Source organism: Schistocerca cancellata, chromosome 6 (assembly GCF_023864275.1).
Source record: "Schistocerca cancellata isolate TAMUIC-IGC-003103 chromosome 6, iqSchCanc2.1, whole genome shotgun sequence".
Classification (NCBI taxonomy): Eukaryota; Metazoa; Arthropoda; class Insecta; order Orthoptera; family Acrididae; genus Schistocerca; species Schistocerca cancellata.
In genome coordinates, this window is record NC_064631.1 from 476732615 (window position 1) to 476758021 (window position 25407).

At 38.1% G+C, this 25407-nt stretch overlaps 1 protein-coding gene across 4 annotated transcripts in view; it reads right to left on the bottom strand.

Annotated features, from left to right (window-relative positions):
- The window catches only part of LOC126190886 (uncharacterized), a 170850-nt gene extending 145655 nt beyond the window's left edge, over nucleotides 1-25195 (bottom strand). For 3 of the 4 annotated variants that reach the window (XM_049931496.1, XM_049931494.1, XM_049931493.1), the window contains exons 1-4: nucleotides 24914-25195; nucleotides 20561-20677; nucleotides 12336-12547; nucleotides 7103-7351 (exon numbers count right to left, since the gene is read on the bottom strand). In XM_049931496.1, the coding sequence (XP_049787453.1) occupies nucleotides 7103-7351; nucleotides 12336-12547; nucleotides 20561-20618 (519 nt within the window). In that variant the 5' untranslated portion in view covers nucleotides 20619-20677; nucleotides 24914-25195. The remainder of the gene's footprint in view (nucleotides 1-7102; nucleotides 7352-12335; nucleotides 12548-20560; nucleotides 20678-24913) is intronic. The other variant, XM_049931495.1, reaches the window with a different exon arrangement.
- Between the last annotated feature and the right edge of the window lie 212 nt (nucleotides 25196-25407).

Below are 25407 nucleotides of genomic sequence, written 5' to 3' on the forward strand. Positions count from 1 at the left end.
AAACCATTATCGGCACTTGTGTTAATGACCAGGAACTGTGATTAGTGTCTGAAATTTTGAGTAAACCTAGTTTCTGAAATAATTATGGATAGTGACACACCATTTATCAATTAGAAGACAGATGCAAAGCAGACAAAATGTGTTGCACTGTTTAGCATGTATACAACTAACTAATGACCTCAATTCAAACTATTTGCTTCCTTTTTCTATAATGTACATCCAAAGGTTAAATCACAAATTTATAAACTACGTGAAGTTTTCACTATATCTCTCGCAAATTAGATGAGATTTTAGTTCTCATGGAACTCTGATTTCAGTACACACAGAGACATGCCACAAATGGTAAGAAAAGTGTAAGGTTATAACATAACCAACAGACTGCTTATTGCTCTTTCCCCTCAATCCACATCTAGTCCATCCAATACCTTCTTCCTCTCTATCTACTTCTGTTGCTCCCTCAATTCAGTCTGGTGGAGGACACATAATGTCATAATATTACTGACAATGAAATTTTAAAACCGTTAATGGGTGACTGGAGTTTCCATATTTAAAATTAATTAAATTCTGTTGCATCTCATCATAATCTTAAAAAGGAAAATGAGAGCACAGTATAACTCAAAACAGTGTAGTTAAAAATGCTGGAGTAGTGTTATTGCAAAGCATTATTTTGAATCATATGACTGTTGTTGACGAGTTTACTTGTCATACTGCCTGCTGGCCACCAGTTTTCCCCTGGACACTGCTGACAAGTTAAGTCGCACCCATTTGCTGGCCCCTGAGTGCTATATGAGTGCTGATGACGAGATAACTCACACAGCGGACCTCCCGCCCTGTGCCTCAGTAGCTTTTCACTTTTCTGGATGATAGCTTGTTGTCCAATTCTTTGTCTGTTGTGAGCCTAGGCTTTGCAATACAGTTCACTGTTCAGTGGAATTTACTTCAGTGTTCTTTGGGTCCTGTATTTTACAAAGAAAATGGCAAGATGTCATGGGTGCATTGAGGAAGAAATCATGGAGATTCTTATGAGGAGCGACAATGAGGATGAACTACTTGATCTTGAGGAAATTGATAGCTCTTCCACAGAATCGGGAAACTGTAGTCATAAACTGTCCAAGCCAGCAGGGGTGTCAATGTAGTCTCGTTTTTCAACAAGAGATGTTGGCTGATCTAAATCTGAAGATGCAGAAAGTGATGGTGAAATGCCTATGAAGAAATCACGTCTTAAGAGATAAATTTGACTGGAAAGAAAATGATTTTCACCCAGTTGATCACACACATTTGATGATACATTATCGGGACATGTGTAAAAAAGAGAATGAGCCAAGCATTCTGTCAGTTTTCATGTTATTTTTTTGGGAGTCTCTAACTCTGCCACCTCAAATATCTCTGGCACAACAATAGATATTCACAAACGGTTTTCACAAGCATGAGTGTACAGCAGGGACTTAGGAAACCAAATACTGTGCAAAATTTTAAAATGTAAACACATACTATTTTCAACATAAATTTGAGTATTTTTAAATGGACACTCCCTATTATTTCATATGCAATCAATAGCATAAAAAAAATCACAAAAATAATGACATTGGTTGCATCGCAATATGTCAATTACATCCCAAGAAATTATGAAGCTAAGTTGATGCTTGAAATAAATGGAGCGCACAGCTACCGCAAGTCCTGAGACTCAAGTGTGCACATCACGCTGCCGTTAACTGTGACGTGATTGATGTACTATGTCAGTGGAGTGTTAATGTATGGTGTGGTATTGTATGACAACACATCATTGGCCTGTATTTCATTGATGGCACTCCAAAAGGGTGATAGTTTAGCCCCTTTTTGAGCTGTACCTTACTTGAACTGGTACACCTGTGTGTGTCAAATAATGCGGTATCAGAATGATAGATGTCTTGCGTATAATGTTTATTGTTGCGAAATGACAGCTAGAGGTACAATTAGTGGTAACACACTTGGCTTCACATTTCTAAACATCATACATTCTGAAATATGTGGCTACCGCAACCGTGTCACAGTTTATGACATACTGCATCACATGCAGTACTGTGTTCAGAGCAGGGGTTGCCTGCACTGATACCTGTATCCTGCCATTAACATACCAGTATCACCACGGCACGTGGTACACCTTCAGTGTACAAGTGTCTCCTAATCTGGTCTGCTGAACTGCTCTCATACTGTAACATAATTCACATATGTTGCCACATTAAAACCTGTTTTCTTGTAGCTTGTTACAATTGTCTTCATCTAGTCGATATGCCAGCCTTCAGTAATGAAGAAAAACTAGATATTGTTTTAATTTATGGCGAATGTTACAGAAATGCAACTACAGCTTTGACAATGTATGCTGAACGCTACCCAGATCGGCGGTGTCCATCAAGTTGAACCACTGGCAACATCTGCAAGACACTCACGGAAATAGGAAGCTGGGCTCCCACAAAATGTCGACGTACAATGCCAGCGACTGGCAATGGAAACGAAATTGCCGTTCTGGCTACCATAGCGCACAATCCTCAGGTGGGTGTACGAGAAATTGCATGAGGTGTAGGTATAAGCCACAGTAGTGCGTGCAGAATATTGCATGGGCATCAGTTTCATCTGTTCCATATCTCACTGCACCAAGAACTGTATGGGAATGCTTTGAATCCTGAATTCATTCTGTCATTTTGCACTTTAGCAGTTGCAAGGTAATCCAGTATTCCTAAGCAATACGTTGTTTACGGATGAGGCTTCATTTACAAATAATGTGAATCTGCGGAACATGCACTACTGGTTCGTGCAGAATCCCCGTTGGATTCGCCAAGTTGCTCATCAATGATAGTGGAGTGTCAATGTTTGGTGTGGTATCATTACTAACTGTATTGTAGATCCCTATTTTTACCATGGAACATTGAATGGACAGTGAATCCATCATTTCTTCAACACACACAAGCACTCCTCATGGAGGATCTACGATTGGAAACTCGTCTATCGATGTGGTTCTAATATGATGGGTGTCCCGCACACAATGCCAAAGTTGCCAGAGACGTTCCAAATAGGTGCATGGGGCAGGGAGATACTGTGCAATGGCCAGCATGGCTCCCCAGCTTGACCCCATTGGACTTCTTTCTGTGGGGTGCAGTGAGAGACAGAGTGTATCAAGAACCCTCAACAACAGCAGAGGATATGCAACATCATATTACTGCGGCGTGTGCAGAAATATCTGTAGAAACTCTACAATCTGTGCAACACTCTCTCGTTACCCATCTGCAAACGTGTATTGACGCAAATGGAGGGCACTTTGAACATATGTTGACTTGACACACTTTCATTGGCCAAGATGTGGGTGTATTTCCTATGCTGGATGTAATGAACAACAATACAGTTTCTGCGTGTGACAGGGCACTAGTAAATGTGTTTAGCAAAGTGAATTCAAGTGTGTCATCTCTAATTGTAGCTCTAGTTGTCATTTTGCTAGAATAAACACACATTTACAATTTAAAAAATGTAACTTTGCATTGGACGTGTTACTTGTTTATTTTTGTGTATTGTGCATACCTTCCCATTGTGAGAGCCCCTGACACAGGCAGCATAAGGTGCACACTTGAGTCTCAGGACGTGCATTAGCTGTGCGTTTCATTTATTCCAAGCATCAACTTCACTTCGCAATTTCTCGGGATGTAACTGACGCATTGCGATGCAACCAATGGCATTATTTTTGTGATTTTTCATGCTATTGATTGCATACAAAATAATAGGGGGTGTAAGTTAAAAAAAAAAAAAAAAACAATTTTGTGTTGAAAATATCATTTGTTTACATTTTAAAATTTCGCACAGTATTTGGTTTCCTAAGCCCCTGCCATACGTTCATGTTGGTGAAAACCGTTTTTGAATATCTATTGTCGTTCCAGGGATATCTGAGGTGGCAGAGTTAAGTGAGACACCCTGTATAGCCGACAAAACAAATCGGTTTTATTTATTCACCAAGGAGAAACTCCAGAATCATTGCATTCTGGAATATCAGTGTGGAAAGATACTGGATATGAAGAAATGTATTGTTTCATAGCTGTTTGTCTCCTCATGCATCGCGTGAAAAAACCGAAAATTAGCTAATCCTGAACCAGAGATGGTTCTCCTAAATACTCCAATTTTTAGTGAACTGATGTCAAAAGACAGCTTTTTGTTCTTATGAGAATGTTACATTTCAGTAACAGCTCTGCCAATACTGGAGGAGACAGATTATTAAAAATTAGGAACATTGTCGATAAAGTTCGTACATCTTTCCATTGTGCATTTAATCCACATCAGAAACTCTGCATTGATGAAAGTTTGTTGTTATTCAAAGGATGCTTATCTTGCAGACAATTCATTCCATCAAAACAGAGTAGACTCAGAATAAAAACATTTGTGTTCTGTGAGTGTAAGACTGGCTATGTCTTAGATTTATACAGGGGCATCAACAGAAAACGAGTTCCACAATTTGGGGAAAAGTGGTAACATAGTGGCTACACTATAAAGCCCTGTTTAGAATGTGAACATGTCCTCTACCTCACTAATTGGTACTCAAGCCCAGATTTATTTTCCTGGCTTCACAATCATGGGACAAATGCAGGCAGTACTGTCTGTAAGAACAGGCAACTTGCCAAAATTTCAGAAGAAACTGAAACAAGGAGATATTCAATTTATGTGCACTACTACAATGCTTGCTATAAAGTGGTCACAAAAGGAAGTGTGGATGTTGCCCACTAGTAGCACCACAGAAAGGGTTGATACGCAAAAGAGAAATACTGGAGAGAGAATACTGGAGAGAAAATGAAAGAAATCACAAAAAATGGTAGACTATGACTCAAATGTGGGAGCAGATGACGGTAATGATAGGCTGCTTAGCATCTGTCAGATGTATATGAAAAACAATGAAGTGCTATAAGAAGTTCGTTTTTCACGTTCTTGATCTGTGTGTTTTAAACACTCATGTCCTACACAGGTCACTAACACATCATGAAATGTTGACAGCAGTGTTTAACCTGTCACTGGTAAGGGAACTTACACAAATTTATGCATCAGAGCACTGAAAAGCTAGCAGCAGAAGGCTTTCCGATAATAATCCTCTACAGTTTGTCAGAAGGCATTTTTCACACATTGTAACAAGTGAGCATTCTAAGAAAAATGTGCTAACGCATAGATGCTTTGTTTGCTGGAAACAGAAAGTGCATCAAAAAAGCATGTACGAATATAAAACTTGCAAGGTACCAGTGTGTGTCGTACCTTGTTTTGAAAATTACCACACAAAAAACAAATTACTAGTCACAGTACACAACAAATACAACAATGCTACCAGAAAAAAAACTTTGAAAATGAAAAAAACATATAAAAAGTAAAAAACAAGATAAAATATATTTTTAACTTCACCAGTGCTGGCTCAAATCCCAATCAAAAAGAAGGATGGAAAATATCTTCACAAAGTGTAAAAGGAACTCCTAAATTTAGAAAAGAGAGATATTTCACAGCTTTCAAATGTTGGAATATCTGTTGAGTACTTATGTGCAATGATTAAAGTATGGCACAGGAAAAAAGTATTTGTGGCAGACAGTCAGTCATTTCCAGCGATTCCAAATTATAACAGCACTGATTACCATCTGCAATGGACAGCTGCATCTCTAAGCCTGGATGGAACACATTACACAGTGTACCTATAACAGGTAAAGAATCTGACAGCAGATGAACAACTCAGTTTGTTGTATTCTCAGAAATAAATAGTAGGCCATGTAAAATTTCCAAACACATTACAAAATTAATTTAACGAAGTGAAGTATAATTGTTCTTGCCATTGCTCACAGTAAATTCTGATGTTGCAGTGCGATATGAATGAAGATATGTATGTCGCTTTCTCCTATAAATGACATAATACAATATTTCGAACAACAAAAACAATGTACTGTTATCTGTGGATTATTTTATTCGTTCTTGAGTTAGTACAGTGAGGAACCCATAGAGAAATTCAGATGTTATAAATGGTTATGCAAGAAAGAACAATAAACTATTGAGGTAAATCTAACAAATCACGTCGCTTTCAGCATAAGCTACAAAAATCATGTAAAAAAACTACAAGCAAGATATAATTCTTAGTGATGGAAAACAGTTTTAACAATTTAGTTAGCTTCTGCAGTAATTCATCTGAGAAAACTCTGTAGTGAGAGCATTTATTCTGTATCAGCCTTGAGAGGGCACAGTGCTTCACCTGGAGTCCCAGTCACTCCAGAAATATTCAGCACAGGGCGGGTGAGGCAGAGCAGGCCGCTCTGGCCCCAGCGGCAGCTCAAGGAACAGGCACTTAGAGCAGGTAGTCAGATTACACTGCAGGCCACAGCACCTCAGTGTGGCAAGAAGATAGTGCGCCTCTAGCAGTCAAAGGAAAAATTTATTATTTTTCCATCAGCTATTTCTGTGACTTTTAGAGAACAGCTACCAACGTGACATGGTTACCATGTCCACTGATGGAAGAGTTGAAACCAAGTAATGTGGCACCATGCTTACAACACTGGACTTGCATTCAGGAGGACATGGTTAAAATTATTGGCCAACCAAAAAGATTTACGCTTTCCATGACTTCCATAAATAGCTCCAAACAAATGCTAGGATGGTTCCTTTGTAAAGGACATGCCCAATTTTCTTCCCCTTCCTTCCCCACCCCCAGCTTCAAGCTGCATCTCTAAATGACTTCATAGTCAATGGGATGTCAAAGTCTAAATCTTCCTTCCGCATGAGTTAAAACTACCATAATATACAATACCAATCACACATTTACAATACACCATACTCATGAATCGTGTGATACTGGAGGGAATAGAATGTGTTGGATGTTCCCACATACCACAGCCACCTCATAAAGTTTGACACACTAGCATCAAATGTCAAAGTACACTACAACTTACAAGGCAGAAATAATTCTTAAAACCTATGAGTGCTTTGCTTCAGTAACTACAATCATAACACCTACCTTAGAAGCACTAACATTACTCAAAAGTTATTAAGGTTTTGATGAACAACTAAACTGACTAGAACTTATAAAGATCCAACATGCATGCAGTTCAGGAATACAGTCCTTACTCACACAATAATTCCTAGCTCTCTTCTTCAGTGCTGTGTAGTAGCTCTCAGAATAGTCTTCTGGGTAGGTATCACTCACAATGCAATTGTAAATATGTGAATAATAAACTTCACTAGCATCATCATTTTTTGCTGTTATATCAGCAGGCCGAGAATTACTGTTACTGCAGGAAGCATCTGTAGTCTCTCTTAGATTAGATTCCACATTATCACTAGCAGAGACTACATATTCCACTGTTTCTGAATTTGTGTCCTAGAACAGAAGTAATAGTATTAACTGTGATTTTCAAGTGAAATTACTTCCACCCATATGTCACCAACAATACAAACACAGGGGAGAAAAATAAAAAATGAAATAAAGGCTATCAGAAATGGTTTGTAGTTGATGGAAGTTTTCACTGTGTGAACACTTCTTTTTTCTTTCAAAGTAGCCACAATTAGCATTATAGCCTATATGAACAGTGCAGCTTACAAGCATTTGATCTTAATACTCTTTATTTGTTTCTTAATATTACATGCCCACTGCAAACACAGGGGTTGATGAAATGGGTAAGACACTTTTGATGGACAGAAAACTTGAGATGAGTGATAAGAAGCCTGATGCCTGCCAAACAATCATCACTGTTCCATTCAATCTCTGTGATGATAACTTTTTTATTGCGTAGTAAGGTAAAACATCAGTTTTTGGAACATGGATGGATCCATGCAGTCTTGAAACATACAGGTAAATGGAAATTGATGCTAGTGATAAAGAGGTCTTTGGCCAGCAAAAGACCAAGAAGCAGTAATTCTGTGGCACAGATGTTTCCTACTCATTTTTTTTTCTTTTTTTTCGATTAAATTCTTCTGGTTGTGTGACCAAATATTAAGTCATAAGACTACCAACATCTTGTCTAATATTGCATGCAGCCTCCGTAAGGCTCACCCTGATGCAGTAGGCAAGAAATCAGTAGTTTCATCACATAGAATGCTGTCACGTAACCAGAAGAATTTTATTGAAGTTGCCTTGACAATGAAAGCTTACTCTTTTATATTCTCAACTGATTCTCTTTTCCCACTATAGCAGTAGATCATCATGTTATAAGAGTTTATCTGCCTGATGCACTTTGACAAGAACACAATTTAGATAGCTGTAGAAACAGTTCTTACAATCCTCATCATCCTGTAAGATGGGGGCTGGGTGGGTCTTGGGGGGTGCTAGAAATTCACTGCCTCTTTTCCTACCTCTCACTGGTCACATGAAAATATCATCCCACTGGCTTGGTGAAACTGATGCATTGCCAATCTTCCAGCAGTAGACGGCCACGACTAGCAGTGCCCCTTACCTAGACTTTAGCCAAATGAATGTCATAAATTTGTATACGGAGAAGGTAAGCAAAGGTTCATGAGCCATTAATAGACAGTATCAGGCGCAATGTGGTGTTCATTCATCAAACTGGTCTTCGCAGCAAAATGAAGACTTCAAATGTGGCATTCTCTTCTGTGTAACTATTGCAAAGTATGACATAACTTGTACTGCCCTCAATGAACTTTCCTTTATCTAGGAACCTGGTTTTGATCAGAGCAATAACCAACATTAATGTGTGCTAGCCAGTAATATTCTTACATTTTATGTTCCAAATTCATGCTAATTTAATTATTTCATTTTATGATTACTAACCGTGATGACCATGTGGGTGCAGATGTGCAATTGGACTTAAAATGTGGCATTTAACTCACATTTCCTAGGACCATCCATGTGTGAGGTGGCCACAAGCATTCTGAACAGGGCTGCCTGGACACCAAACCAAATCTGAGTCACAGGAGGGAGATTATCATACATCTGCCACCTGCATGCACTTTCAAACTAGAGACTTCCAGTTTCCCCTAAAATCAGTTTCCCTCATCTTTATCCATTATCCTTACCCACCACCAATGGACTGGACAAATACAGAAAGAGTAAGTGATGGAAAAAAAGAAAGGAACACTAGCAAAAAATGCCACTGGCTTGACTCTGTTTAAGGCAGTTTTCAACTTGCCAAGAAATTACCAAGACATTTGATCAGTTGACCACAGTTCGTAAACAGGCTGTCAGAGTTAAACACATAATAATATGAGAAGTAAGTGAGGTATTTATTTGCAGTATGGTAACTTATGATGCTTTTTTACACACCCAATACACCTCAATACACACACCATTACTGGCACTACCACTGTATTCCACTTTTCTCCATGTTTTGCAACATTGCTGGCATAACATTTGTGATACCTGCACATAAGTGATGGCACAGATTTGGTAGATCACAAACTGGCATCTGGTATGCCTGATTCTTAACAAATCCCCACAGAAAAAAAAAATCAATTGGCTTACTGTCTGGGTTTCTAGGGGACCAAGCAACTTGATGGACTACCTCTCCCAATCCAGCGATCTGACGACTCATGGTCCAACAAATCCCTCACAATGTTCACAAAATGGCATGGTGTGCCATCATGCTGAAAGATCACATCACGAGAGAAGTTGTGGCACAATATACAGCTACAACATGTCTACGTATGTTCTTGCATTAACTGCTGGCTCCACGATGAAGAATAGACCTATAACCCTGTCCTTCAACAATCCACACCATACACTTATTTTGGGAGAGTCATGTTTACACTCTACAACTGTAAGGGGGGGGGGGGGGGGGGGGGGATGTTCAGTTCCCCATACAAGGCAACTGTGGGTGTTTACCATGCCAAAGTGCAAAATGTGGCCTCATCCAAGAAACAGAATAAATCAAGGAATACCTCATTTTCATCCATTTTTGCCAGAGTTGTCTCTGCAAATGCCTTCCATCACACATGTCCTCAGGCTTGATTTTGTGACTAAACTGCAGTTTGTACACTCATGGGTGCAACCTTTTATGCACAAGATCACGTACTGTCAAATGAGGTAACCAACAGCTTAATTTCTTGTCAGATTGACTTATGAGGGATCCGCTCGAAGGACATACAGATTAATTCAACAGTAGCCTTTGAAACTGTGCGCTTGATGTGGTGGCCCAATATCAAAGGCAAACTCCCAGTTTCCCAAAGCAGATTTTCTCATTTCTTGATTGTTACATAAGTGGTAACATCATCAGTTGTTCACAGTCCATACTCATGCTGAAAATGACATTGTACCTGTGTAACATACATTAGCTTTGTGAGAGAAAGCACATGGAACACTTTCTACTGTGGAGTCCATAGGACTACTATGTGAACGAAGCATTACGTGAATGCACACATGGTACCAACTGCCGCAAGTAAACCCAAAAAACATTTCGAGCTGCCATACTTCTACAAACAAATCACCAACAAATATCAATTATATCTCAAGTAATTACGTTTCATATTGTTATATGTTTAACCTGGGCATCCTGTACATTTATATCCATACACTGTCAGCTATGAACAGTTGCATGCCAGAGGATTCTACCCAGTGTCCCAAATATTGAAAATTCATTCCAGCCCACACGCAGATGGACCGTAGGAAGAAATGGCTTCTTAAATGCCTCTGTGTGCACAGTTCCGATGGGAACAATAAATAAGGCGTTGTAGAAAATATATGACTGCACAAGAATTATAAATTTACAAAACTGTCATAGACTGGAGTGAACTAAAATTATGCCTTTGTACCAACGATAATATGAAAAGGATAGTTGCTACTCACCATATAGTGGAGATGCCAAGTCGCATATAGGCACAGCAAAAACACTGTCAAAGTGAGCTTTTGGCCATCGAGGCCTTCATCAAAAACAGACAATATGCACACGTGCCACCCCCCCCCCCCCCCCCCCACACACACACACATACACGACTATTCTCATTCTTGTCTCCCATCCTGTTTATTTGCCGCCCTCTGCCAATGCACCTGCCTGTCTTTCCCCATTCCTCTTCTTTTTTCCCCAGATCCCTGCCCTACAAACTCCTGACACTTTTCCTGTAGGCATTCTAGTCCCTGCACACTTCACCACACAGCATTCGTTTCTATCCTCACCCGTACACTACATGCAATACTATCCCTTCCGCTCCCCCGCCCCCTCCAGATTACTGCTTGCATCCCACACGATAGCTGCATTCCAGCCCGAGATGATGCAGTTGGTGGTCATGTGTGCATGAGGTGTGCTTGCTTCTGTGTATGAATTGTGTGTGTTTCTTTTTTGCTGATGAAAGCTGTGGTCGAAAGCTATATGTTAGTGTCTTTTAATTGTATCTGTCAGCAAATTAATGTGCCTTCTTTACAGTAAGAAGCAATCTGTCTTTTCCTACATTGATATTCTTACCTGGAATTTTCACTGTTTTACTTTTGAATATATTTCACATAAAACAATAAAAGCCACACAGTATTTGAAAAAACAGATATCTATACAAAGAAAAGTAGTTAGTGAAGTATAAATATTAACATGAGTATTTGGTAAAATTAAAATTTGAAAGACCAACCACTCAAAGCTAAAATAATAGATGGGCAAGATTGGTTGATCACTCACTCACAATGGACCAGCCACTGTATCTCAAATTAAAATATCCTAGTTTGGGCACAAATCTATACAATGCATAAAATGATAAAAACTTCTCTCCACAAAACAAACATAATGGACATGTTGTTACCAATGCCAACTGTTGCCCTCTTTCCAAAACACAAAACATAATTAGCTACAATGTGCCATATCAAAACTGGTGGGCCTCCTGCCTGATGAAGGTGACTGTGTGCTTTAGGGCAATGACTCTTTCCATTAGAACAATGAGAGTGACATTCAGCATGACCCTGAAGCTGTCATCGTGCAGCACATTTTATTTCTCTACATTTCCAGACACTATCCTATTGAGCCTTGATGATTCTCCTATGCCATGAGGTAAAAGCATACCACTGTATCACTGAGAGGGTCTACATCAGTGCCTCTGGCTGCCAGATTAGTTTGTTCGCCATTACTACTGCCTGGTACCCAGAAAACAATGTATTCTGTCCATGTCATTGTAATAAGAAATTGTGTTCCAGAAAATTTTGTTTGCTGAGTACTTCTGTTGAATACTCTGATGAGCTCTTAAGGAACCTGTGCTGACGAGAAACTGCTTATACTGTTCATGTGTAAATGAGTTGCCACCTTGACCAGGAATGAAGCACTGGCGGTCAAACCAAAGTTAGGACTAGTACATAAGGCAATCTTCAACTTAAGTTTACTTATATGACAACCTTTGCTTGTAAGAATTCGAAAAATTATGTTAGATATGGAACAGACCTGTGGCGCACTATGAGAAAATTGTCGCAGCTGATCATGTGTTACAAAATCATCAGGATTTAACTGCATAAGATCACTCAAAGTTTGCTGTAGATAGTCTGAGCAATGTACTTGAGCTGGTAACTGTCCCACACGTGTAGCCTCTCTACTAGAAATCTCATTTTCTGGAATAGCATCATAGACACTGGTTGTTTTTGAAGTGACATCATTTTCTGTGGAAAAAATTAACTCAATTTAAGTAAGCAGACATAAAAAAAATCTCGGTATTAGTACCAATATACTGTATTTGCCAGTGCATAAGAGACACATTTTTCCTTAAAAAATAGTCTCAAAAACTGGATGCATCTTAGATGCTGGTAGCAAGTTAACGTAGATACTACAAGCTCCATTTCTTCAAAATTTCTGTTTTTCAGCTTGAAGCAATTCATTGTTAGCTTCCTTGTGAATTTTGAGCATTCCTGCTGTACAGAGTTCAGTGGATGCACATGTCGCACTGTTGATGGTTTTTATATTGTTCGTTCAACTTCAGTTATTGTTGTGTTTAATGTGGAGATACACTTGTGTTGTACCTATGTTGTGGTCATATTTGCAGACTATGGCTGAAAAATAGCATTGCTATACAACTGCATTTAGGGTGCAATTGATTGCATATCCTAAGGAACATGGAACCAGGTTGGCAGAAAGGCATTTAGGGCCATCTCCAACTGAAATACTGACAAGAACTTAGCAGAATCAGAAACATATTTTGAAGAAAGCACCTTGCAGTAAACATAATCCAAGAAATGTAACAGTTAAATGGCCAAAACTGGAAGCAGAACTTCATAATTGCATTTTATGACAAACAGGAACTTCTCATCAAGCAAAATCAGTATCTACTACCAAAAGAATCACTGACTTTACTGGATCAACATCATGGTGTTCAAGATTTATGAAGAGGTATTGGCTTTGTATGTAGACCAAGAGAAAAAATACCACAGAAGATACCAGCCAAATATAAAGAACAAATGGTTGAATTTCACTGATCTGTCATTAACGCAAGGAAAAGAGAAAAGTTTTTACTTTCACAAACTGGAAACATGGATGAGACTTTGCTAACCTCTGATGTGCCTTCTAATATACCTGTGGAATCCGAGGACAAAAAGTGTTAATGTCAAAACTTCAGGGTATGAAAGGAGTCACTGCAAAGCCATTTTATCCTGCTCAATTTGTATCAAGTGACAATTCCTGAGGAACAATTGCCAAAAGAATTATTTGTCCATGTACAAAATAAAGGGAAGATAGATGGACGAAAAATGAGGTTGTGTATAGATAAAATTTGGTCTACGCAACACGGAGGCCTACTGAAGAAGCCTGTCCTGTTAGTATAGATCAGTTTTGTTCTCACAGAACAGACGACATTAAAAACAGACTGAATGAATTGAAGACTGTTAGTTGTAATTCCGGGTGGGGAGAACTAGTTTACTTCAACTGTTAGATGTATGTATCTACAGGGTGTTTAAGGGACTTATGAAGGATGAAGTGGAACAGATGGGTGCAATCTTCAGATTTTGAAACTACACTGTCAGGGAGGAGGAAGAGACCTAGCATTTCTCTAGTTTGGGAGAGGGTGAGAGCATCAGTGGACTATTTAAAAACTGAAACAGTGATTAAATTGTTTATAATGTAGGGAATCACTAATGCACTGGATGGATTCAAAGTCTGACAGGGCGGCTTCAAGTATTTCTTCCTTCAGCCCTGAGGATGAATTTTGCAGATCTGAGGAGAAAAATTAAAAGGTAAGCACTTTTCTCTATTTATATTGCCTAGATATTTGATGTACATGCACATATGTGTTAAAATTGTTTTGCAGCAGATGTAATAAGTGAGAAATTTTATCCCTCAAAATAGTCTTAAAAAGTGAGCAGTCTTTTACCTTGGTGTGTCTTATATGCTGGCAAACACAGTAAATGACAACAATGCACCTCATAGCAAATCTGAACACAATACTTACAGTAATTGGTTATGTTCACCTAATTACACCAACATAAATACTACTACATTTTATTTTATTCTTCTCTCTTCTCTCTCTCTCTCTCTCTCTCTCTCTCTCTCTCTCTCTCACACACACACACACACACACACACACACACACACACACACAGCACCTGTTCAGTTCAAGAATATACAAAAACAAAAACAATGCTCCACAAAGGAATTATTCAAATGGGACAGGAATTTGTAAATGTGATGTACATGTGTAATCAAATAAATGATTACAATTTCAGAAAAAATGAATGATTTATTCAAGAGCTTCACAAATTGAGCAAGTCAATGATGCATTTGTCCATCTCTGGCCCTTATGCAAGCACTTATCTGGCTTGGCATTAATTGATGTAATTGCTGGATATCCTCCTGAGTGATATTGTGCCAAATTCTGTCCAAGTGATGCGTTAGATCATCAAAATCCCGAGATGGGTGAAGGTCCTGCCCACAATTCTTCAAACATTCTTCATTGGTCAAAGTAGTGTTTGGCAAGCACGAAGTCATGCGGTAGAAACTCTCCAACCAAAGGGGTCCTACTATGAAAAGAAATGGCACCTCGGGCTTTCACTCCCCGTAGTCAGGATCGCTGATATTGTGAAGTGCATTAGTTATCACAAGAACGTGAGGTTGACACGTATGTGTGTGTGTGTGTGTGTGTGGTGGGGGGAGGGGGTTGGTGTGGCCAACCTAGTTTGCAGTCTGGGAATTATTTATTTGTGGTAAGTTTTTTTTTTTTTTTTTTTTTGTTTTTTTTTTTTGGGTCTATTCTTCTATTCTTCTCGAGTTGTGATGTTTTGTGTATTTAAGGTGTATTGAATGTGTTTTAATTTATGTAGGGATGTTTGGTTTTTGGATTTTTGAGGTGGTGTGGTTTTGCTTTTATTTTTCATAGTTGCAGGTGTTGGTTTTTTTGGCATCAATAGTTGCAGTTGATCTATATAAGTGAAGGGAAATAATCGATTCCAATTTTTGCAGTTTTAGTTCAAGGTGCATCAGGTGTGGTTGACCTATATAGGTCAAGGGAAGTGTCGGATTCCCGTAGTGGAATGTTGTAATTTTTTTCATCATTTTGTGTGTTTTGAGATCATGGTGTGTGACTTTTTTTAGATTATTTATTTATTTTTTGCTATTATATTTAGCTTGTCCCCACTCTTAGGTTTTAAACCCCCAGTCTCCCACAGTTGTCCTGTTAGTCTGATTGTATTTCTGGAGGGAGATGTTATTGTCTTATTTATACGTATTTTCGTGTTTGTTGCATGGTACATAGTTACATCATAGGCACCATAATGGAGACACTTAGAATAGCCATTTCCACAATACTGATGACGTCATGGGTCAAAGCAGACAGGTGGAATCTGACACTTCTGTAATCCCAAAGATTGCATAGACTGATAGCAAAGTACTATGAATAATTAATTTGGCATCAAAATCTAAGTATTGCTACTGAGCTCCCTTCGGATTTTTCAGTAAATTTACCATATTCTTGGAGTTTTCATGAGAGGGTTGTAAGTGCAAAGATGCTTGAGAACATTAATTACATGCTTCCTCAGAAAAATGGGATGATGACTTGATAGGTTGTCAGATAGCAGTAACTATACGTACACTGCCACGGATAAATAAAAAAATGGCAGTGAACTGCTGGAACACCAAAGCATTTAAAGTAACTGGCTTACCTTCAAGAGGTACAATTTCTGTACTGTCAATAAATACAATTTAAAAAAAATATTCCTAGGTTTCAGAACTGTAAGTTCTTTCTTCAGGGAGTAAAGAGGGATTGGTTGGGGACGGTTAAAAAGGAAGGGAAGGTCATTCAGACCCCAAAATGAGAGAAACCTACTTGTTGTGACGGTGACAGGAAACAAAGATGATGGAAGAGGCATCAGAGAAAGAAGGTGGTAAAAAGACTAGTAGTAAGAGTAAGCATTGTGCCAGATATGACACAAGGAGAGAATGAGATACAATGAAAACACACACACACACACACACACACACACACACACACACACACACACACAGAGAGAGAGAGAGAGAGAGAGAGAGAGAGAGAGAGAGAGAGAGAGAGAGAGAAACTCCTCAAGGAAAGAACTAATAGTTCTGAAAGCTAGGAATAATGTTTTCACTTTTCAATGCATCTATTTGCACTACTGGAATTCTGCACCCTGAAAGTAAGCATTGGCTAGCCTTTCTGTTTCTCTAATTTTGTAGTTTTCTCAACTAGATCTTCCTCCTGAAACAATGAAGAGAATGTAACACATAAATTAAAATCAAGTTTCCTTTTCCGCATTCTGAGACTGGGCCTGGTGCTGGATATCTATAGCTTGTTGTTGAAGATGTAGGGCTTGTAGTGTCTTGAAGAACATAATTAATCTTATTAACTAGTAATGAAATGAAAGAGCCAAACACAAATGTGTTGCAGAAAGATATTATCCATCCAATTCCCGTTCTTCATGAACATTAGCATACCTCTGTTTCTCTGTCTTTAATCCATTTTCTCTGTGCTCCTGATATCATTTTTTCAGTTATTACCTAGTGATCTCTCCCCCTACCCTGCTTAATAAGTTTGTATCCCAAGCAATCATAGATCCCATTCTGCACTATCACATCACAGATGTACAAAAGTGTACTTGCTATGGGTCAACGGAAGCCTCCAGTACTAGATGTCTTCTTCGATTTGTGATGTAACAAGAAGATTTTGTCAACGAAATTCGTCTAGAAAATCTGCAGTCCCAGTTTCCCAATAATTTCAAATATTTTCACTATAAGGAAACCAGTGCTGTTTTGTGTTTATTATTATTATTCCTTTCCTTTCTCATACGTTATGTCTGGTTAAAAATGAAAAGTGATGCGGACCTTGATCAAGCGTGACTTCCTTTTAACTGTATGGTATATGTTACATTGCATTTAGGAACTTTCTGGTAATTGAACATGTATCAATAATTACAGATTTCTGTAGTTGTATATACATGTTTGGATGTAGCTGTATTGCGTTGATGTACTGATGGATATTGTGTGGTGTGACTACTGTAGTTGATAGTATAATTGGTATAATGTCAACTTTATCCTGATGCCACATGTCGACTTCCTCAGCCAGTTGGATGTATTTTTCAATTTTTTCTCCTGTTTTCTTCTGTATATTTGTTGTATTGGGTATGGATATTTCAATTAGTTGTGTTAATTTCTTCTTTTTATTGGTGAGTATAATGTCAGGTTTGTTATGTGGTGTTGTTTTATCTGTTATAATGGTTCTGTTCCAGTATAATTTGTATTCATAACTCTCCAGTACATTTTGTTGTGCATACTTGTATGTGTGAACGTGTTGTTTTATTAGTTTATGTTGTATGGCAAGATGTTGATGTATTATTTTTGCTACATTGTCATGTCTTCTGGTGTATTCTGTATTTGCTAGTATTGCACATCCACTTGTGATGTGATCTACTGTTTCTATTTGTTGTTTGCAAAGTCTGCATTTATCTGTTGTGGTATTGGGATCTTTAATAATACACTTGCATGAATCCTTCCGTCTCACTGTATATATTGCCTTTCCTTAGCCATGTGTTGGATGCATCTTGATCGATGTGTGGCTGTGTTAGATGATATGGGTGCTTGCCATGTAGTGTTTTCCTTTTCCAAATTACTTTCTTAGTATCTGTTGATGTTACGTGATCTAAAGGGTTGTAGAAGTGGTTATGAAATTGCAATGGTGTAGCCGACGTATTTATATGAGTGATTGCTTTGTGTATTTTGCTAGTTTCTGCTCGTTATATAAAGAATTTTCTTAAATTGTCTACCTGTCTATAATGTAGGTTTTTTTATGTCGATAAATCCCCTTCCTCCTTCCTTTGTGCTTAATGTGAATCTTTCTGTTGCTGAATGTATGTGATGTATTCTATATTTGTGGCATTGTGATCGTGGAAGTGTATTGAGTGCTTCTAGGTCTGTGTTACTCCATTTCACTACTCCAAATGAATAGGTCAATATTGGTATAGCATAGGTATTTATAGCTTTTGTATTGTTTCTTGCTGTCAATTCTGTTTTCAGTATTTTTGTTAGTCTTTGTCTATATTCTTCTTTTAGTTCTTCTTTAATATTTGTATTATCTATTCCTATTTTTTGTTTGTATCCTAGATACTTACAGGCATCTGTTTTTTCCATTGCTTCTATGCAATCGCTGTGGTTATCCAATATGTAATCTTCTTGTTTAGTGTGTTTTCCCTTGACTACACTATTTTTCTTACATTTGTCTGTTCCAAAATCCATATTTATATCATTGCTGAATACTTCTGTTATCTTTAGTAATTGGTTGAGTTGTTGATTTGTTGCTGCCAGTAGTTTAGATCATCCCTGTATAGCAAATGTGTGATTTTGTGTTGATATGTTCCAGTAATATTATATCCATAATTTGTATTATTTAGCATGTTGGATAGTGGGTTCAGAGCAAGGCAGAACCAGAAAGGACTTAATGAGTCTCCTTGGTATATTCCACACTTAATCTGTATTGGCTGTGATGTGATATTATTTGAATTTATTTGGATATTAAGTGTGGTTTTCCTATTTTTCATTACTATGTTTAGGAACTATATCAATTTAGGATCGACTTTGTATATTTCCAATATCTGTAGTAACCATGAGTGGGGTACACTATCAAAAGCCTTTCAGTAATCAATTATGCGTAGTGGAGTGACCTTTGTTTAGTTTTAGCTTGATATGTCACCTCTGCATCTATTATCAGTTGCTCTTTACATCCTCGTGCTCCTTTGCAACAGCCTTTTTGTTCTTCATTTATAATTTTGTTCTGTGTTGTATGTGTCGTTAATTTCTGTGTAATGACTCAAGTTAATATTTTGTATATGGGGCGATATTTTGCTGGGTTTGCTTGATCTTTAGGTTTCAGATAAGTTATTCCATGTGTGAGTGTATCAGGGCCTGTATATGGGTCTGCAATGTAACTGTTAAATAATTTAGTTAGATGTGAATGTGTTGAGGTGAACTACTTTAGCCAGAAATTTGCTATTTTATCTTTTCCAGGGGCTTTCCAATTGTGCGTAGAATTAATTGCTCGGGTGACTTCATGTTGCAAAATTATAACTTCAGGCATTTGTGGTATCATCTTGTATGAGTCTGTTTCTGCTTGTATCCACCGTGCATGCCTGTTATGTTGTACCGGGTTTGACCATATGTTGCTCCAGAAGTGTTCCATGTCTATTATGTTTGGTAGATTGTCTATTTTAATGTGTGTGTTATCTATTGTCTGGTAAAATTTCTTCTGGTTTGTGTTGAACGTTTGGTTTTGTTTCCTTCTATTTTCACTTTTTTTGTATCGTCTAAGTCGTTTGGCCAATGCTTGTAATTTCTGCTTCTTTTCATCTAATTGCTCTATCGCTTTTTGTTGTGAGATTTTACCTAACCTTTTTTGTTTTTTGTCTGATATTTCATTTCTTATAGATTGTGTTAGCTGTCTGATGTCTTTTCTAAGTTTTTCTATTCTGATCTGTAGCCTGTGTTGCCATGCTGGTTTTGTGGGTTTCTTCTGTGTGTTAGTTGGTTCTGATCTCTGTCTAGTGTGTATATTTAGTGCAGTGAGTGCTCCTATGTAAATGAGTAGTTGTAACTCTTCCATAGTTGTATTTTCATTTATTTTGTTTTGTATGATTGTGTTGATAGTTGTTATAATAATAATAATTATTATTATATGTGTGATGTCACAGTTGTCATTTTGTATTTACATGAGTTGCTTATGCTCACCATTCTGATAACATTGTGAATAAAATGTGTTGCCGGTATTAAACATTTCAGTATTTCCCTTTCCTACTGTTCTTATTGTTTTTGTAAAACATAATCCCCAACTAGAGGAACTATTAACACTGAACACCATTTCTCCTCATAGTTCACGATTCCTCAGTGGTGTACGTAATGGCCTATTACCTTCCATATTAAAATTTTATCTGTAGTAAGTTTTTTAAGTTGTTTTGGACATTTCACTGTAAAATACAAGAAAAAAGATACAGCACAGGCACAAGTAAATTATTTTCTCATTATATATAACATTCTATGACGATACTTCTTGAAGACTATAACACAAAACAGATCATGCCAGTGAGTTCAGTGGGAAATAAATATAAGAAATAAAAATAAAATGTTTGTGAGATATCACAACAGATATCAGGTGAAGTGGGCTTGGGAACAGCACTTGCTGGAAGTATTACCTTTATGTGCATGTAATCTGCTTTCTACTGGTCTTGTAACTTTCCCAGGAATATCCATATTGTTTACGTGTCATTTTAACTGAAGTCTAGCTTCTCTGAACTACAGTTGTGGTAACTCTGAAAAAGACATTTGAAGTGGTTACTTAACCCTTAGTTATGGTGACATATAATAAAATTACAGGCATAAAATCTTCATGTTACAACAGCATACAAAAACTATGAATACCTTCCAGTGAATCTTTCTTTTACCATAAAACCACACTACTGGACTTCCAAAAGGTTTTTGACAATTTACCACACAAGCAGCTTGTAGTGACATTGTGTGCTTATGGAATATCGTCTCAGTTATGTGACTGGATTTGTGATTTCCTGTCAGAGAGGTTACAGTTCATAGTAACTGATGGAAAGTCATCAAGTAAAACAGAAGTGATTTCTGGCATTCCCCAATGTAGTGTTATAGGTCCTTTGCTGTTTCTTATGTATATAAACAATATGGGAGACAATCTGAGCAGCCGTCTTAGCTTGATTGCAGGTGACACTGTTGTTTATCAACTAATAAAGTCATTAGAAGATCAAAAGAAATTGCAAAACTATTTAGAAAAGATATCTGAATGGTGCGAAAATTGGCAGTTAACATATGAGTGCTAAAAAATGGCTCTGAGCACTATGCGACTTAACTTCTGAGGTGATCAGTCGCCTAGAACTTAGAACTAACTAAACCTAACTAACCTAAGGACATCACACACATCCATGCCCGAGGCAGGATTCGAACCTGCGACCGTAGCGGTTGCTCGGTTCCAGACTGCAGCACCTAGAACCGCACGGCCACTCTGGCCGAAAATGAGTGCTAAAAAGAATTCTTTAAACTTCCGTTACAAAATACATCAGTCTAATCTAAAAGCCATAAATTCAACTAAATACCTAGGTATTACAATTACGAACAACTTAAACTGGAAGGAACACACAGAAAATGTTGTAGGGGAGGCTAACCAAAGACTGTGTTTTATTGGCAGGACACTTAGAAAATGTAACAGATCTACTAAGGAGACTGCCTACACTATGCTTGTCAGTCTTCTTTTAGAATACTGCTGCGCAGTGTGGGATCCTTACCAGATAGGACTGATGGAGTACATCGAAAAAGTTCAAAGAAGGGCAGCACGTTTTTTTGTATTATCGCGAAATATGGGAGAGGGTGCCACTGAAATGATACAGAACTTCGGGTGAACAGTATTAAAACAAAGGCGTTTTTCATTGCGACGGAATCTTTTCACGAAATTCCAATCACCAACTTTCTCCTCCGAATGTGAAATTATTTTGGTGACACCGACCTACAGAGGGAGAAATGATCACCACAACAACATAAGGGAAATCAGAGCTCGTATGGAAAGATATATGTGTTCGTTCTTTCTGCGCGCTATACGAGATTGGAATAACACAGAATTGTAAAGGTAGTTCGTTAACCCTTTGCCGGGAACTTAAATGTGATTTGAAAAGTGTCCATGTAGACGTAGATGTACTACTACTGACAAGAAGCAGACAAAAACTAATGAAATGTATAACATGGAGAAATTTTTCAAGAATTTGACTTCTTCTTTCTAACCATTCATCATGTTCTACAGATCATACCCTAAAGATACCTTTTCATCTCCAACAAATGAAACAGAAGTTAAAAAACTAATCAGATTACTGCAAAACAAAGACACAGGGAATATAAAAGGGATATCTGAAAAAGGAATCAAACATTGCTCACAGTATCTAGCAAAGCCCCTGACAGTCCTATTTAACTTCACAAAGGAGAATGGTTGGTTCCCAATGTGTATGAAAAAGAGTAAAGTAGAATCAATTTATAAAGGTGGTGACAAGGGGGTGATCCTGGAAACTACAGATTTATAATGATTGTACCAACCTTACAAAGAATTATAGAAATAGGCTATTGAAAACTGAGTTTTATAGAAAAACGTAATGTTCTGTATGACACACAACATGGATTTAGGAAAGTAAAGTCTACAAAAACAGCAGTGGCAAGCTTCACGACAATCAGAACATTAGAAGAACAAAAGATAGTTTGTACTGTATTCCCGGATGTCTCAAAAGCCTTTGATTGTGCTGATTTTCAAGCGGTGAACTATGGGGGTAGTACAAGATCCAACACTCAATACACTAATATTTATATTGTATGTGAATGATATGTCAGCATCGGTAAAAGAAAAGGTAATTAACTAAACAAACACTGTCTTTTTTTGGCTTGTTTCACAAATTTTATTATGGTTACTGCACAACCTTGGCTTAATGCAAAATTACTTAAATGACCATTTTTTGACAAATTACATACTGACTTACTATAGTTAAGCAGTTACACTAACATGACTAGATATACCTCGGAATAAAGTTATGTATCGCCCTAGAACTTTTTATCTACTTATGGGCTGCGGCCCAAAGTTCTACTTTTATCTGGGATTTGTGATATCATCTAAAAGATGCGTTTGCTCATTTATTAACATGTGTCAGGATATACGCATCTGTTTCTTAATTTCTAGGATTTCAAACTGGCTGTTTTGGCCACATTTCCTCTATGTGTAACACCTGTACATCTATTATGTATTTGTGGTTTTTGTTAAGGGAATGTTCTGCAAAGGCTGAATCGGGCATCTTCAATCTCCAGATTCTATTATGTTCTTTGAGCCCGGTGCTGACTGAATTCCCAGTCTGTCCAGCGTAGCAAAATTGACACTCCCAGCATACGATCTTATAAACCCCACTTTTTGCGATGGCTGGTTGTTTGTCTTTTGCACTGAACAATCAGCTACCTATTGTCTGAGAGACGTAAAAGCACAGAGTAACCATTTGCCTTCAAAATGTTACTTATCCTATGAAACTTCGTGGCAGATTAAAACTGTGTGCCAGACCGAGACTCGAACTCGGAACCTTTGCCTTTCGCGGGCAAGTACTCTACCAACGGAGCTACCCAAGAATGACTCACGCCCCGTCCTCAAAGCCTTACTTCCGCCAGTACCTCGTCTCCTACCTTCCAAACTTTACAGAAGCTCTCCTGCGAACCTTGCAGAACTAGCACTCCTGAAAGAAAGGATGATGCAGAGACATGGCTTAGCCAAAGCCTGGGGGATGTTTCCAGAACGAGATTTTCACTCTGCAGCGGAGTGTGCGCTGATATGAAACTTCCTGGCAGATTAAAACTGTTCTGCCCCCATTTGCAAAGGTCCCGAGTTCGAGTCTCGGTCTGGCACACAGTTTTAATCTACCAGGAAGTTTCATATCAGCGCACACTCCACTGCAGAGTGAAAATCTCATTCTGGAAACATCCCCCAGGCTGTGGCTAAGCCACATCTCCACAACATCCTTTCTTTCAGCAGTGCTAGTGCTGCTAGGTTCGCAGGAGAGCTTCTGTAAAGTTTGGAAGGTAGGAGACGAGGTACTGGCGGAAGTAAAGCTTTGAGGACAGGGTGTGAGTCGTGCTTGGGTAGCTCCATTGGTAGAGCACTTGCCCACGAAAGGCAAAGGTCCCGAGTTCGAGTATCGGTCCAGCACACAGTTTTAATCTGCCAGGAAGTTTCATATCAGCGTACACTAAGCTGCAGAGTGAAAATCTCATTCTGTTACTTATCCTGTTTGACATTTTCCCTATAAAAGGTAATCTGCACAATTTCTTTTCCAGTTTGTCTGTGTTGTTTATTAGGGAAAATAGGGATCTGGTTCACTTCTTCATCTTTTAACTTAGAATTTCGTCGGTGATGTTGGGAATCAAATTCATTATCTGTGGCTATTGTATTAAGTTGATGGTCAAATCCTTCACACGGGTATAGAAAGGTGGTGGTCGATCATATGGTGGAATGTTGCTTGTTTACAGGCTGTAGAATGTTGGGAGGAAACTGCGATAAATGTATCAACAAAGGAGTCTCTTCGGTAATTTTAAATTTATGATTGCTGTTTTCTATGTTTACGCTAATGTCCAGGAAATTTTTGCAGGGTCTCTCTAACTCCTTGCTGATATTAGTGTGCCTCTGGTTCATATTTTCCACAAATTTGTGATTCCAATACGCAAATCTGTAAAAATATGAAACAGTGGAATACTAATTAAAAATCAGCAAGGAGTTAGAGGGACCCAGCATAAATTTCTGGACATTAGCGTAAAGATAGACGGCAGACAGGTGCTATGATCTACATAAGTGTCGCATAATACTCATGATATTAAACTTCGAGAAATTCGGGCTAGTACAGCTCTCGATATAGCCTAAATAGAACTTCTCTTTAGGAGCCCTGCCGCCGTAACGTTCATAACAGTGTCAGATTCTTTTCTGTGTAAAATATCACAGCAGTAATGAAACTACAGCTTACCAGTTTTCAGTATTTCAGGATTGGTGCATACTTAACAAAACGGAATACATCTTTAACATTTAAATATGCAATTCCTAAGTCCATTCAGGATTCGGTTCGCTGGTCAATGAGAATATTTCTTTGAAAGACCGTACGGCATTCTTTTAATCTCTTGTCATTAACCTGAAACATTCGTCTTGAAGCTCGCTGTACATCAAATGAGAATAGTTGCATTATTCTATAATTCTAGGTGCCATACACATAATCTCCTACACACTGCAATCAGAACTCTGCGTCTCTAGTCTCTACTACTAGTGTCCAACAACACCAAAACAAAAACAAGTCAAAGATCTGTAATATTTGGCACAGATACTACTAACGAGTTTAAATTAATGCCGTTGGATTCTACCATAGATGATGTATATCTATGTTCTTTATTTACTTAATTTTGGTCTTGTGAAATTTTGTACTGATATAGGACAAGTCAATAAAGAATACCGAGAGGATAATGATAC